This window comes from Seriola lalandi, unplaced genomic scaffold (genome assembly GCF_002814215.2).
Source record: "Seriola lalandi dorsalis isolate HSWRI2012SDOR001 ecotype SW California unplaced genomic scaffold, Sedor1 jcf7180002054573, whole genome shotgun sequence".
Taxonomy (NCBI): Eukaryota; Metazoa; Chordata; class Actinopteri; order Carangiformes; family Carangidae; genus Seriola; species Seriola lalandi.
The window spans coordinates 969,058-983,343 of record NW_019525126.1 but is presented as its reverse complement, the minus strand read 5'-3'; the positions used below and the strand labels follow the sequence as shown (position 1 = coordinate 983,343).

General features: G+C 42.7%; 2 protein-coding genes across 3 annotated transcripts in view; one reads left to right on the top strand and one right to left on the bottom strand.

The window, feature by feature from the left end:
- Window positions 1–98: 98 nt before the first annotated feature.
- tgfb3 (transforming growth factor, beta 3) lies at window positions 99–11,650 on the top strand. The gene is made up of 7 exons (XM_023417200.2): window positions 99–882; window positions 5,342–5,505; window positions 6,821–6,950; window positions 7,083–7,190; window positions 9,545–9,701; window positions 10,306–10,459; window positions 10,550–11,650. Exons 1-7 carry the CDS (start codon window positions 537–539, stop codon window positions 10,706–10,708), a joined length of 1,218 nt encoding a protein of 405 aa, XP_023272968.1. The 5' UTR covers window positions 99–536; the 3' UTR covers window positions 10,709–11,650.
- The window catches only part of ttll5 (tubulin tyrosine ligase-like family, member 5), a 48,540-nt gene continuing 45,673 nt past the window's right edge, over window positions 11,420–14,286 (bottom strand). For both annotated transcript variants that reach the window (XM_023417199.2, XM_087176907.1), the window contains exon 32: window positions 11,420–13,454. In XM_023417199.2, coding sequence (XP_023272967.1) covers window positions 13,402–13,454 — 53 coding nt within the window. In that variant the 3' untranslated portion in view covers window positions 11,420–13,401. The remainder of the gene's footprint in view (window positions 13,455–14,286) is intronic.

Here is a 14,286-nt window from a genome sequence, read left to right as displayed (position 1 = left end):
GGTCAGATCATTGTCCGAGCACAGTCGGCTGTAACTTGCTGCACCTCCCTCGGTAAAACGTCACAGCTTGTGACTATAAAGTGTGAGTGAGAGTGGAAAGCGCCTGAGAGTGTTTGAGGCTGGACTGCAGGGAGTTTAGCAGGAAGGCGCACTGACTCCAAAAGAACAAGTGGATGGAAAGAGCCCAGTGCAATGGAGAAACTGAACCACGGTGTAGAGATCGGTGCCCTGTAAATTAAGAAGAAGGGAAGAGATGCTTGCATGAGACAAGAGGGAATGAAGAGTAGGATAAAGAGTTTTGATGAGGAGTTGAGATTATTTTCCAAAATGGCACGGATTTGCTCCAATGCAAATGCGCATTTTGCAAAGATGACATAGCACTTGAGAAAATGGGATTCCTGCAGGAACAGAACTCACTCACAACCTGAATGAAAAGAGAAAAGGGATTCTATTCAAATCGGAATTTAGTTTTGTTTTTAATTTTTTTTCTTCTTTTACTTGACAAGCCTCGGTTGTGAGTGAACGCAGAGTGAAATATGAATCTGGGCAAAGCACTTCTGTTTTTCCTCCTCTCAAACTGTGTGACAATGACTTTGTCGCTATCCACTTGCACCACTGTGGACATTGACCACATAAAGAAAAAGAGAGTGGAGGCGGTCCGGGGACAGATCCTAAGTAAACTCCGGCTGACCAGTCCGCCTCAAACAACAGGTCCAAGTCAAGTACCGTTTCAGGTTCTGGCCCTTTATAATAGCACCAAGGAGCTCATTGAGGAACTGGGAAGAGACAGGCAGCAGAGTTGTGGACAGGATAACACGGAGACTGAGTACTATGCCAAAGAGATTTACAAGTTCAACATGATCAGTGGTCCACCAGAAAACAGTAAGTGAACTGCCTTTACTCATGTTTATTCGAGTGTCTTTTTTTGCAACACCCAATCCCCACCCAGTACACTACAACCTTTTATATTCTAGGCGTGAGAGATTATTTGTGATTGGCAATATATTTTATTTCGCCAGTGCGCCATGCAGCCAACATTTTTATCCAGATTCTTCTTTTGCAACTTTTGTATACTCACTTGTGCAGATGTATTTTAGCCAATAAAACTTTTATCTGGCCACGATACAAAATTATTATAGGTGAGGTAACAGTGTAGAAAACAGGGATCTCATTTTTCCAGCTGGCGTTAAGTCCACTCGTGTCTGTGCAGCTTTTACGCACAGACGCGCCTGTGAGCAGTGGAGCGGCGCGCAAAGGAGAGGGCAAAGTAAACAGTCTAATTGGAATGAGCACCATTCCTCATACATACCTCGCAGCAAAGCCATGGGAACTCCAGTTTAAGTCTGACACATTCCTAAGCGGGGAAAATTCTCAGGCAGTTAAGTCTAGTATTTATTGCCAACTCCAATACCTCATTTCCATTTTCTGGCCGTGAGTTTCCCAATATTTTTCATCCACTGTTACGACTCTCTCACCTCTATTTCCCTACTATTTCTTTCTAGTAGCCAGGAGCTGAGCAGCTCAGTGTTATGATCTAATTCCCTTGTTCATCCATATTGGTATTTCCTGTATAAAGTATGGTCCATTGATTGTTCCAGAAATCAGAAACAGAAGCTGAGTGAGCAGCAGATTCTCCAAGAGAAAGTCAGTTTGTAAGTGGAGGAGTTGGATTTGTGCCTGTTCACGGTCAGAGGTCGGTTAGTGCTTGGTGTGTTACCATTTTAAAATCAACAGGTGTTTATGCTGTGCTGTGACACTGAGCAGAGCCTCTGCCGGTTCCAGCCTAAGTCCTGAATCAAATCCATTTCACAGGTCCCACAAAGTACTTCTGACATTCAAAATACACAGCTTGGGGTTTATCCACTGGTCAGAGGTAGCCAGAGCTTCCAAAACAAACAGAGGTCTAAGGAGTGGGATCAGTGGTGGCCAGGTGCCCAGGACACATCATGCTGGTCTCATACAGTAGGCCATACTGTAGGTGATAATACAAGACAGGAACCTGAGTTAGTCGTGGCAGCACTGAGTGGCCTAAGCAGATTATTCAAGTGATATTAAGAAAGGGTGCCAACATATGTTAATTAATACTTTTCTCTGCCTTTCCATGATGTAATTTTTAAAGAGAGCAGGGCATGTTGCAGTGTGTAGGAACATAATGTCTGTCACCTTGATAATTTTGCAGCGTAGTTCATTTTCATTCCTGCTGGATATAATGAGTTTTGCATTCGCTGTTTTTGGAAGGTGGGAGTGTTTGGGACTATGGTCAAGTTTTGCTTTTTTTTTTCATGCACAGTTAAAAAGTTAAACAGAAACTTTTCTCTCATACTTGAATGCACCACTTGCTCCAGACTACTTAGGTAGACATTACTACTAATGCAAATCAAGGCATTTGCCATTTATGAGATGGCGCAAAGTTTAGACATGGCAGTAAGCTTGATCTTCCTTTTCTGGTGCATCAGAAGGCCAGTGTGACTAATTATACCACCATAACCCGAATACAGCTGAAAAAATAAATGAGATAAAGACATATTTCAACTGAAGGGTGAAACTTGGCACAATAACAAACACTCTTCTGGGTTAAAATTAGAAAGCTCACACCTTGCACACTGAAGCATGCAGGTTCAGTGAAATTATAAGCCAATCATTGACTCAGTGTTGGGTCAGTAAAAACTGAGGAGCAGCGCTGAGGACAGCAGGGTATCTGATATATGGGATAGTAGAAAGATGATGTCATCTGAACAAACAGAGACCTGTCTCTTATACACATCTTTCCTCATCCTTAATCAAGTGAGGAGGAAAAAAAAAAGTTGTTTTTCTTCAGAACAGAGCTCCATCACATTATCTCATCTGCTGTAGCGGCCGGCCACAGTCAATGTCCACAGTCCTGAGGAAGGAAGTAGCGAATGAGACACTTCAAAAGCAGCACTTTGAATTCTGTCTATTAAAACTTTGACGTTAATTTCCTGGCTAATTGGTGAGTGAAAATCAAACTTTTCCATGAGAGCATTATGCAAACAAGTTCAAATCCCAAATGCTGTGATTTAAGTAGATAATAGAGCACTCAAACAAACAGATTTCCAGAGAAATTTCTGTTGTCCTTCATGAGACCTAGACACTTCAGCAGCTGGCTAGCACCTGCTGCCTTATGCTTCCTATTTCCTTTGTTTACCTCCACAAGCTCTGGAGAGACTGACATCACAGACAGTCCTCTGGGCAAAAGGGCAAAAAGAGGTGATTCCTGGGAGTTTTTTTTTTTTTTTTTTTTTTTATCAGCGAGAGGAAAGGATCCCAGACACAAGAGGCTGAGGCGTGTGTCAGGGTGTGAGGTGTGGTGGATAGCGTCTGGGCGCGGCAGTTTATGTGAAGCTTTACTGCGGAGCTATTCAAACGTCTGTCCCCAGGCGCTCTGTACTACTTTACCTCTAAATTCCTAATTTGAAGCCCATCTTCATTCAAATTAATTGAGTGATAATATGAGAATGAGATCAACTGGGTATAATTTTGTTATCCAGGCTTTTATATGGGACTATAAATAGACTTTTGCAAGCGTGTTAATGATAAAGTCCTACAATAAAACTCAATTGTCTAATTGCAGTAGTATCTGTTTTAAGAATAGTGTGTAATTTAACTAAATCAGTAGTCATGACAATAGGTCTAATATTTTTACTTCCATAGTGTTTAAATCTATATTTTTTAATCTCTAATATCAATCTCGAAAAGTGGATTTACCAGAAGAAAATAAACCCTGTATTGATTTGTGCTTCTTAACATACAGCAAGTTACAGGTCAGACTTATGTTAGCATCCCGACACTCAGTCTTAAGAGCTATCATGTAAAAATGGCGGGGGTCAGAAAATTAGTGAATGTATTTAATTTTAATTATACAAGCAATCCCCTCCACTCACCAACATGGAACAAATTACCTTTCAGACCCTTGGCAAAAATAAGCCATAATGTGAAATCCACCTAAAACCATTGCAATGGGAAAAATGAGGTCATCCAAAAGGAAACCAAAGACTTGATTAGAATTTCAAATCTCCCCTCGAAGTGGGGCTTTCCACCTTCTGTGGGGGAGGCAGAGGGGGAGGGGGCAGACAGGGCAGTGAGTGAGGGGGAGGAAAAGGCTACTGAGGTTTCCTCCTTATAGATTGTGTGGAAACACTGGACAGATATCTGGCTGGGGATGAATGCTGAAAAGGTCACCTATAAATAGGGAAAGTTGAAAAAAAAAACTTTGTGGAAATATCAGATAATGACTGGGAGGACACTGAAATAGGATTATGGGTCAAATGAAGTACAGATACTTGGAGATGTGCAAGTTCCTTTTGCATGACACAGAAAGAGTTTCCATTTGTACCGAAACAGCTCGAGGTGCAAATCAGCTAAAGGTGCAATGCCCCCTTTCAACCACCAGCAAATCTGAGGCTTGGTAATAAAGCTTAAGCTTGGGGTAATAAATTAGCCATGGCTTGGCTGTAAATGACTGTTTCCACTAGGCTCATAAAAAGTTTGCTATGTGCTTGTTTTGCTCAACACTGCATGTGCTTGGCCTGTTAAAATAATAAACTGTTCAATGGCATTATGGTATAAAAGGGGGAAAGGCTTCATTGCGACAGGAAGCTTTTCAGATAGAATCACAATGTGGCCATTTGTTTAGCTGATTCTGCCAAAGGTCGCCGTGCAATCACATACACATACCCACACAGCATGTACACAGCAAGTCATTGCTTGTCAAGCAAGCACCCAGTGAGGTTCCTGTCATGATGGAGTCGCCCTCCTCAGCGGTTTCTCAGGTAATGTTCTGCTCCAGCACGTGAGCCCGCATGTTCCCGACTAAAGCTCTTGGCTTCTGTCCGAGCCCTCCGAGCACCTGTTGGGCTCCAGAGCTGGTGGGAGGAGGAGAACGCTGCTGCCGTCCCTCTGCAGCCTGCTCCACCACCACCACCACATGGGACATTTGGTTTTCATTTCATGACTTCAACTTGTTGCTAACTCGGACCGCACAAAGCATAAGCAGATGGTTTGTGGTAATGACTCCCTGGAACAGCCTAGAAATAGTTAAAAAGAATAAAATTATTATTTTTATCTGTGGTAGTGGGAAATCCTCTGAAAAAAACTTATCAATAATCAGAAGGTAAACATGTCCACCCCTGTTAGGATGTCAGTGGAAAATAGGCTTTGATAACATGTACACAATGAGGTAACAGATGGATAAGAGCTTAAAGGGATTCTGACAAAAGAAACAATGAGGCTTCCAATCTGATCTTTTTTTTTTTTTTTAAAGGAGATATTTAATAACATCTTCAGAGCCACTGTTGAGTCATCATTTCCACTTTACCTGCAGATGACCTCCCCTACTGCCCTAAGGGTATCACCTCCAAGGTATTCCGCTTCAACGTCTCGACCATGGAGAAGAACTCCACCAACTTGTTCCGGGCTGAGTTTCGAGCCCTGCGGATCCCCAACCCCGGCGCCAAGAAAAACGAGCAGAGGATTGAGCTCTACCAGGTGTGTGACCTGACCGTTCATTTCCACTGTTAGCAGAGCGCAGGGGGGTAATGTGCTCAATTTCTCTCAGAAGGCCTGTGCAGGTCAGCGAGAAAGATGAAAACATTTATATTAGGGTGTCCAACTCCCTCTCTCCTCTTTTCATCCACTGATCATTATTCCATGTGCTTATAGTCAAATGGATTCTACATTAGGACGAATTTAAGAGCTTGCACAGCCGTCTTTAAGAAACCCTAGATTACCATGCGGCAGTTGCTTCTTTCTTAGCTGTCAATCTAAAAGCAGTTGTCCATCCTTGTTAGATCAAGTAAGGCATTATGCTTTCAACAGGGGGTTTATAGATCTGCACCTGCATTTGTGTGTTTATCAGCGTTTTTTTTGTGTGTGTGTTAGCGCTTGCATCTGTTAGATGTCTGTGTGTGGGGTGGCAAGGATGGATTTTTTTTTTTTTTTTTTTAGTTTCCTCATTAATCTCCCGTGAGAGACTAGGAGTAATGATCAGGTTCCAACATTTCCTGCCAGGGAGACAAGCGTCTCCGGACTGCATACCGCCTCTGAGGCAAGGCTCTGGCCAGTGCTGAATACAGACTGTCAGGCCCTCAGATTGTTTCCAGGGGCCTAAGAGGAGATAGAGGCCGGGTCACCCACTGGGGGAGTAAATGGAGCCGCTCGCTCACCCCCACACTTTTCAGGCTGGAGCTGATTGGCAGAGGGTTTGACGCTGGCAGCCCTCTGGCCCCTCTTTCCCACAGGAAGGCAGATTAGATGCTGACAATGTTCAGGAACCTGGTTATCCATAGCACTGCTGTGGGGCTAAGTGCTCATACTCACCACCCAAACACACACATTTCTCACCACAGATAAACACTTTAGTTCAGAGAGGCACGGGTGTGACACATACAATGTCTGAAACACAGTGTTACAGGCAGATTTTGTTTTCCTCCATCATCATCAGTACATTTGGGTTCTCAACATGATAACACAGTTAGGATGTGAATGCCCGCAGAGATATCTGGAAGCCTGCTGTCTGAACTGTCTGACACTGCATCTAGGAGCCCAGCTAAACTCAAAGTCTGAACTGCCGATGTGAAGGACAGCCAGGTTCTCATTGGCAGGAGGGTAACACGCAGGCATTAACTTGCAAAATGGGGATATCAACACAGGGAGTCACTTTTTCCATGAAGAGTAGACGTTTGGCCCAAGGCATCCTGGAGAGTCTGGCTCAGACAGACAGCTCTGGTTCTGTGTGTCAGTGTGTATGTGTGTAAAAAAGAGAGTTTATGCAGCTGGGTCACATTTTCATCTTTCCTCACAGATCCTCCAGAAAGACGACCCCAAAGCCAAACAGCGCTACATTGGGGGCAAGAACGTCCTGACCAAGGGAACACCTGAGTGGGTCTCCTTTGATGTTACAGAGACAGTGAGGGAGTGGTTAATGTACCGACGTGAGTGGGACACGTTGAATTTTCCTTGTATCGCATATCCTGCCAAAGGGGACTAGTTCATTTAAAATAATGGATTTTTCCTCAGGGAAAAATGTCAGCACCTTACATCCTTTTTCTCTTGTTTCCCCTCAGAGACCAACCTTGGCCTGGAGATCAGTGTGCATTGTCCCTGCCATACTTTCAGGCCTAATGGTGACATTATTGAGAATGCCAACGAGGTGCTGGAGGTCAAGTTCAAAGGTGAGACTGCATTTTTCAGTGAGGCGACAAGCTAAGATGGTTTGGGTTTGTATCAACAGGCTTTGTTGTTTTTTCCTACAGCTTGTTATGAGCCTGCCTTAGCCAGTTCGAATTTCAGTTTAACAAGGTATTAATAGTGTGAAGTGTTGAAAACAATATTGCCATGGATTCAAACTTATTAATATAAATCCGTATGAAGAATATTACAACTGGAAAAAAGAAAAAAACAAGACCTCAATAGGGAGAATAGGCAAGTCAAGATTATTAGTTGTCAAATTCACAGGAATGTTTTTGTTGTATATCCCTCAGTTCATGATACACCTCTGCATAGCATGATATTATAGGAACAGTTCAACATTGTGGTAAATACACTTATTTGCTCAGTTGGTGAGGGTTCTATGAGAAAATTGATTTAAGCCTTGTGCCTGTATCGTAAATATGAAGCTACCCTGAGCAGCTGGTTAGCTTAGCTTAGCACAAAGACTGGAAACAGGGGGACACAGCTAGCCTAGCTCCTTCCAAACGTTAAAAAATCAACCCACCAGCACCTTAAAACACACACAGTATATGTCATTTGATACAAACACTGAAATGTAAGAACAAGGTGTGTATTTATAGGGGTGATGTGCCACTATTATTTGACTGAAGAGATTTTGTTAACATTAGACAGAGCCAGGCTAGTATTTCTCCCAGTTTTATGTCTTTAGGCCAAGCTAAGCTAACTGGTTGCTGGCTACAGCTTCATATTTAGCATACAACAAAGAGAGTGGTATCAATCTTCTCATCTAACTCTTAGAAAGAAAACAAATATGTTTATTTCACAAAATTACACACAATTCATTGAAACATCTTGAACAACTCCCTCTTAAATAAATATATTTTCTTCTTACATTTTTGTAAAATGGGGAATCAGTAAATCAAATATCTTCAAGATTTCTATGTTGATTAAATGTGTACCAATTTAAAACTGCATCTCGGTCTGCAGTCTCACCTGTTGTGCATAACTGAGTCCAGACTCTTTCTTCTGTAGGTTTCCAAGATTTTTTTGTGTCGTCCTGTCTGTGGTTGCTTGTTCTGTATTTGGTCAGACTTAGTCTTTGCTTTTGATCTTTCATAGTGAAAAGATGTTCTGCCAGTTTGTATTCACGATCACGAGCCAGATAACAATTCTGTTTGTTTAAATTGTTTGATTTGTCTAATGTTTCAGATAGGCATCTCTTGTTTGTTGAAAAATTTGGTTTATTCTGATTAGCGCCATTAGGCACTGCTGGTTTTAGGATGATGATTTGCATTAGTGGGTCTCAGGACCAGTTGATATAAGAGGTTCTTTTTGGGTTCAGGTTTTAGTTTTAATGCTTGCTTTAGATGTTTCCAAAATTGTAATTTTTGTAATTGTACTTTGATTATTAGAAGTGGAAGTTGGCATGTAATGGTTGGTCATTAGTTTTTCTTTTGATATTTAATATGGTCCCACAAATCTGCCTATAGGAAGCTTCATCTGGTGATGCAGTGCTGGCAGAGTGGACTCCATCCTGTGGATTGGATGAAATTCCAAATATTTTAGATCAAAATTAGTCAGTTTTCTTGATTCTTTTCTTTATTTGAATAATGACTCAAGAGGCCTTTTATTTCACTGCATTTACTGCCAGATTAAAGTTACCTGAGGCATTGTTTTTGAGTATGAGCTAGTCATTGTGCAGGGTGTGTGGCTGATTGAGAATCTGATCACAGTACAATACTCTCCTTATTATGAGACTGGTCTAAAAAAAAGTTCAATCCAGTGATCAACATGTTCCTCTAGCAGTTATACTCTTTGAGGACCTTTTTGTTAAGATAATGGGTTTCCTTTCTGAGAGGAAGAGAGAGACACAGAGCATGGGAATACAATTGATCTGGTATCTCACTTAGCACTGGAGCCCCCGGCCCTCGGTCCTGGGAACACTCCCGACTGGCTTGGCCACAAGGAATGTGCTGCCACGGTGCTCAGACGTTTGGCCCCGAATTAAAGAGGGGCGTACATATCCACCAGCAGCATCTCTCCTGAGATATCCACTGCTTAAGCTATCAGGGGTAGATTGGATGAGCAGACGCAGGCCCAGGGGGGAAAATGAAGGAAAGAAGGAAGTTAGAGGGACCAGTGTTAAATAAGGAGAAGGAAGAAAAGTGAGCCAGAAATGAATGAACCCCCGGCCTGGAGATTACAGTATCCTTATGTAAAAATTACAACTGACTACACTGATTAGAGTTAAGTTGTGGTTCTTGAAGCCCAGGCCTCTTTACAACTCAACAAATCTTTCGTATTTTTGTGCAGTGTTTTCTTGGTATCCTCCAGACTGACTGACTTGCCCCTGCAGGTATGGAAGCAGACTATGACGATCTGAGCCGTGTGAAAAAACAAAAGGAGCAAATCTACCCCCACCTCATCCTCATGATGCTCCCTCCCCACAGGCTGGATGCCCAGTCCTCTTCCCGCAGGCGCAAGCGGGCACTTGACACCAATTACTGCTTCAAGTAAGGCACATTTCTTCATCCTGGAAAATGTTATGCACTGTTGGACTATTTTTATTGTCTTTAACTTTCCAAAATAATTTCCCTGGCTGCACCTGCACTGTCAGCTCTGGAGCTTTGACCAGGCTACTCAAAAATATTGCAAATAAAAATTGCAGCTATTTTTGTCTTGCAGGCAGGGGGTTACATTATATTGTCTAATATACCAGCCATGGCAACATGAAATATAAATATCAGCTGTCACAAAGATGGCAGGAAAGAAGAGTGCATGGGCACAGAATACATGGAATAAACCTGTTAATCACACAGACGAGCATGACACAGGTATTAGCTGATACAAGTTGGGATCTGTCCCAGTACTAGCAAACGTTACCTCCTCTTAACACACCGTCTCCTCAGCTCTGGATTTCCTCCATCAGGCTGACAGGCAGCACCAAAGACACCTGGGCTGACTCCAAGAGGGAAAATAAGGGCACACCTAAGAGTGGAATTTCTGAACTTCTTTCTCCTATCTGGCTGTGAGGCCATAGGGAGGAAAATGTATACAACTCTTAAAATTGTGTGTTTAAAATTGTGTGTAATCCTCGCTGTCCTCTCTTGTCTGCAGCAATTATGAGGAGAACTGCTGTGTGCGACCACTATATATTAATTTCCGGCAGGATCTGGGCTGGAGGTGGATCCATCAGCCTGAAGGGTACTATGCTAACTTCTGCTCTGGGCCCTGTCCTTACCTACGCAGTGCAGACACCACCCACAGCTCGGTGAGACAATGCGCCGCAACACATTTAAGTCATGAACCTGTTTGAGAGATTTGTTTGCTGATCCCTATCTCCCTCCTCTCCTTCTTAAAGCTGCTGAGCCTCTACAACACCTTGAACCCCGAAGCATCCGCCTCACCCTGCTGTGTTCCTCAGGACCTGGAGCCCCTCACCATCCTCTACTATGTGGGTCGCTCCCCTAAAGTCGAGCAGCTCTCCAACATGGTCGTCAAGTCCTGCAAGTGCAGCTAAACTTCAGAGCTTCAGGGCCCGGCGAGAGACACGGGATGTGATGGCTCCCAGCACTACTCAGGAGCGGGTATGAGGGGTTAAAGGGGGGCGTGGTACAGTTTGTCCTCCATCAGTGCCTCTTCCCTCTGCTTCCGCCTTGCCCAAGCTCTGTCACGAACAACAAAGATGCAGTCCACCACTCTGCTCACAATCATTGGCAGCATTTACCTAAAAGACTCGTCAAACACCACTTCACTAACAACGCTCTCAAACCCATCAGACCTCTTGTTGACCTTCAACAATTGCCTTTTGACATCAGTGTTTCTCATGTTTTTGTTTTTGTTTTTTTTTTTATATTCCAGCATTTTGAACAGCCTGTACCTCAGTGTTACGTGACATTGATATTCAAAACCCATTTTCAGCGAAAGAGGAACAGAACTATAATCGTCTTGCAATGACCACTGCATTCTCGAGGACATAAAATAATTGCAGTCAAAAAAGAGAAAATGACTGAGAATGCAGACTGAGCTCAGCATGACAGGAGTACGTCAAAGAGGGGAAGATAACAATGATTGTTCGCTGAGAGCAAACACATCCCTCGGCCCTGACTCACAGGACACCTTCGAATGTCCGAGCTGGAAACTGACGCTGTGTACGCCACGGCTCCCTACACTGTTTATTTAGGATTAAATGCTGTTAAATGAAAATGATCTTAGGAAAAAAAAGAAAACATGCTGGAAACCAACCTTTATTTCAAAGTAGTATTTCCATGGTTATGTTTACCTCTGTAATGCAACAGGATGGTGATTCCAGGGATTGTTTCGTTTTAAAGTGAAGCCTTTCTGTTGTATGAGACGATGTATGTCACTAAGTGAACACTTAACTAGATCACAAACTGTAAATGTTTTTCTTATTACTCTTGGAAACACTTTTTTTAATTAAAAAATGAACAGTTGGATAGAAGCGTTCTATGTTCGTTATTGTTGAGTTTTTACATTTGCGTACAGTATTTCAGAGCACTTTATTTTAAAGGGTAAGAAGGTAAATTTAGATGACCAAAGTGAATACATCCAACTTCCAAGTGTACAGTATGTGTGGTGACCAAATACATTTTCCGACATGATCAGCATGTTTTCATGTTTTCTAGGTGTTCATGTCAATGTTGCTTGCTACAAACTGCCTAAATGATTCCAAAAATATTACAGTTCCATGCATTTGTGTTGTAAACAATCAGGAACAAAACAGATTGAAATATCAGACTGTAAATAATGTTGTATAGCCACAGTAGATTATAGACATTGATTTGGACTCTATTGTTGGATTCTTGTAATACAGCATGCACTGGCTTTAACAGCAGTAGATCCACAACATGAAGTTCAACATCGATCACTACAAAGAAATCCAATACCATCAAGTGTAATAAAACCAGCTCTGTTGTACTGCATTGAAAACTACAATCTGTGCAAAACCACTCTGATGATAATCATCAGTTGATATGACAAATACATGCATGAAATTCAAGTATTTCTGACAAAGTCATCATAAAGATATGCTAAATCGACATAACAGAGATGATTTATTCTATTAACACGCCCTGAGTCAACTCGCTATATGGTCCCAAGAAACTGAATATCCGCAAGGATATTGGTCTGCTGGTACAGCATTAACCTTCATTGTAGGAAAGGCTGTGCATAACCATCATTCCTCTTTAAGTTATGCTTTGAGCTACAGAAATGGCCACAAAGACCTCTTGGTAGATAATATACAGCAAATAAATACTGATGCAATAACAATAATTTACTTATCATACCAAAGATACGAAATTTGGTCCATCCAAGGAAAACAACATCAACATCTTCACAGTTTACAAGAACAATCACAAGCTCACTGTATTCTTGATATAAGACATAAACCCCCCTTCAGCAGTGTTACATCATCCTTGTAAACAGGTAACAAGGCAGCAAGCAAATTGTATTTAAGCTCTAACAATCAGAATTTCCTTTTCCAGCCTACAAGCAAAGGATGCTCTACTTTAACGCATCCTTAGACAATGGCCATAGAGTCTCATTTGGCAACTGTTTGGCTTCCAACAAGGACTGGCAGCTGGAGTTGTCTAAAGTTGTCAGAAGCATGCTCACCATTCATGGCAGCAAGATGAGAGGCTGCTCAGGCAATCTCTTGAATAATGGAACCCCCCCCCCATCTCAACTGTTTTTTTAGGAAGAAAAAAAACTACATGAATGGCTAGCGGTGCACATGCCACTGCATGAGCAAAGAATAAAACGTAGTAATAAACCTCTAGCGCTTGAAGAACCATCTGCTGACGGCTATCTGTCAGTGAAATCTTTCTGTGGCATCAGTAGCGTGGAGAGAATGAGGGCGGGCAACTGTTGGGATATGGACTGAATGTAGCTGAGGGGGATTTGGGGGATAGGGAGGTGGTGGGGGGTGGCTGAAAAGGCCATCTGATGTTGAGCTGCGCAACAAAATCCCAACCTGCGTCAAAGCTGGGCATTCCTGGCCTGGCAGACTATCCTCTCGCATGTCTGTGGCTGTATCATAGAGAAATTAATAGGACCCTGTTCGATGTCTGGCATGCTTTCATCTGTTGCTGTTGTCCTTTCCCAGAATACACCTCTGTGAGGATGTGGTTACATGCAGAGGCACCTGTCTGGCCAGCAGAGCGGCAGGACGTGCCTCTGGTCACCTTCATGTCATCTGTGACTGGGCTCCTGGCCCTGGAACAGCTTGCGGTACACAGAAAGACCTGGTGAGGAACAGATGAAAGAAAAAATTAGTCCAAGAGGTAAAAAGGCAGCTGGAGGTCTTCCTCATGTGTACACACAGAAACGTTTAAGTCAAACCCAGAGGAGTTTTTCTTCAGCTGAGCCCACTAAAACCTTCCTGGTAAAGGTTCTGTTGATCTTTTTAATTATCCATGGTCAAGGTGGTTACCAGCAGATCTGAGCGCAGTCAGCTCAGTGCTTAGCCTCACTGTCAGTCTGCTCGCCCCTCATCCTATCGGCTGGCACGCGGCCAGGCATCCGGTAGAAAAGGCATTCCAAGTACAGTCAGAACTGTCGTGTTTGTGCTCCCAAACAGTATTCCCTTTCATTCCCTCTCTGCGTACTCTGTTTATTTTGGTGCTCTTTTACACCGAGGGGCCTGACTGAGCTGGAAAACGAAAACATCTCCCCCGACTTCCAATCCGATGACATGACCGCTGGAAGCAGCTTCCTCTAGCTCAGCAAAAGAAAGATAAAGGGACAATATTCTCTCTACCATACCCCACTCGAGATGTCACTTGGAACTAAAAATGACAGAAGAAATGATGTCACCAATTTGTTCAATGGCAAATTAACCCAAAACGTCTAACGAGTCTAACAGAATCAGGCATCCCCCACAAATCTTCACAGCTTGGATCTTTCTGTGCTTGCAACTTATACTAAAATACAAAGGAATTCAAAACCGTGCACTATGGTTTTTAAAAAAGGTGTTTCAGTGACTGCTTCGAATAGAACATCCAATAACTTGCATAACACAACTGAAAAGCGGATGACTGCCCGTAGCTACCTTTCCTTCCCAACAAGGTATCATAC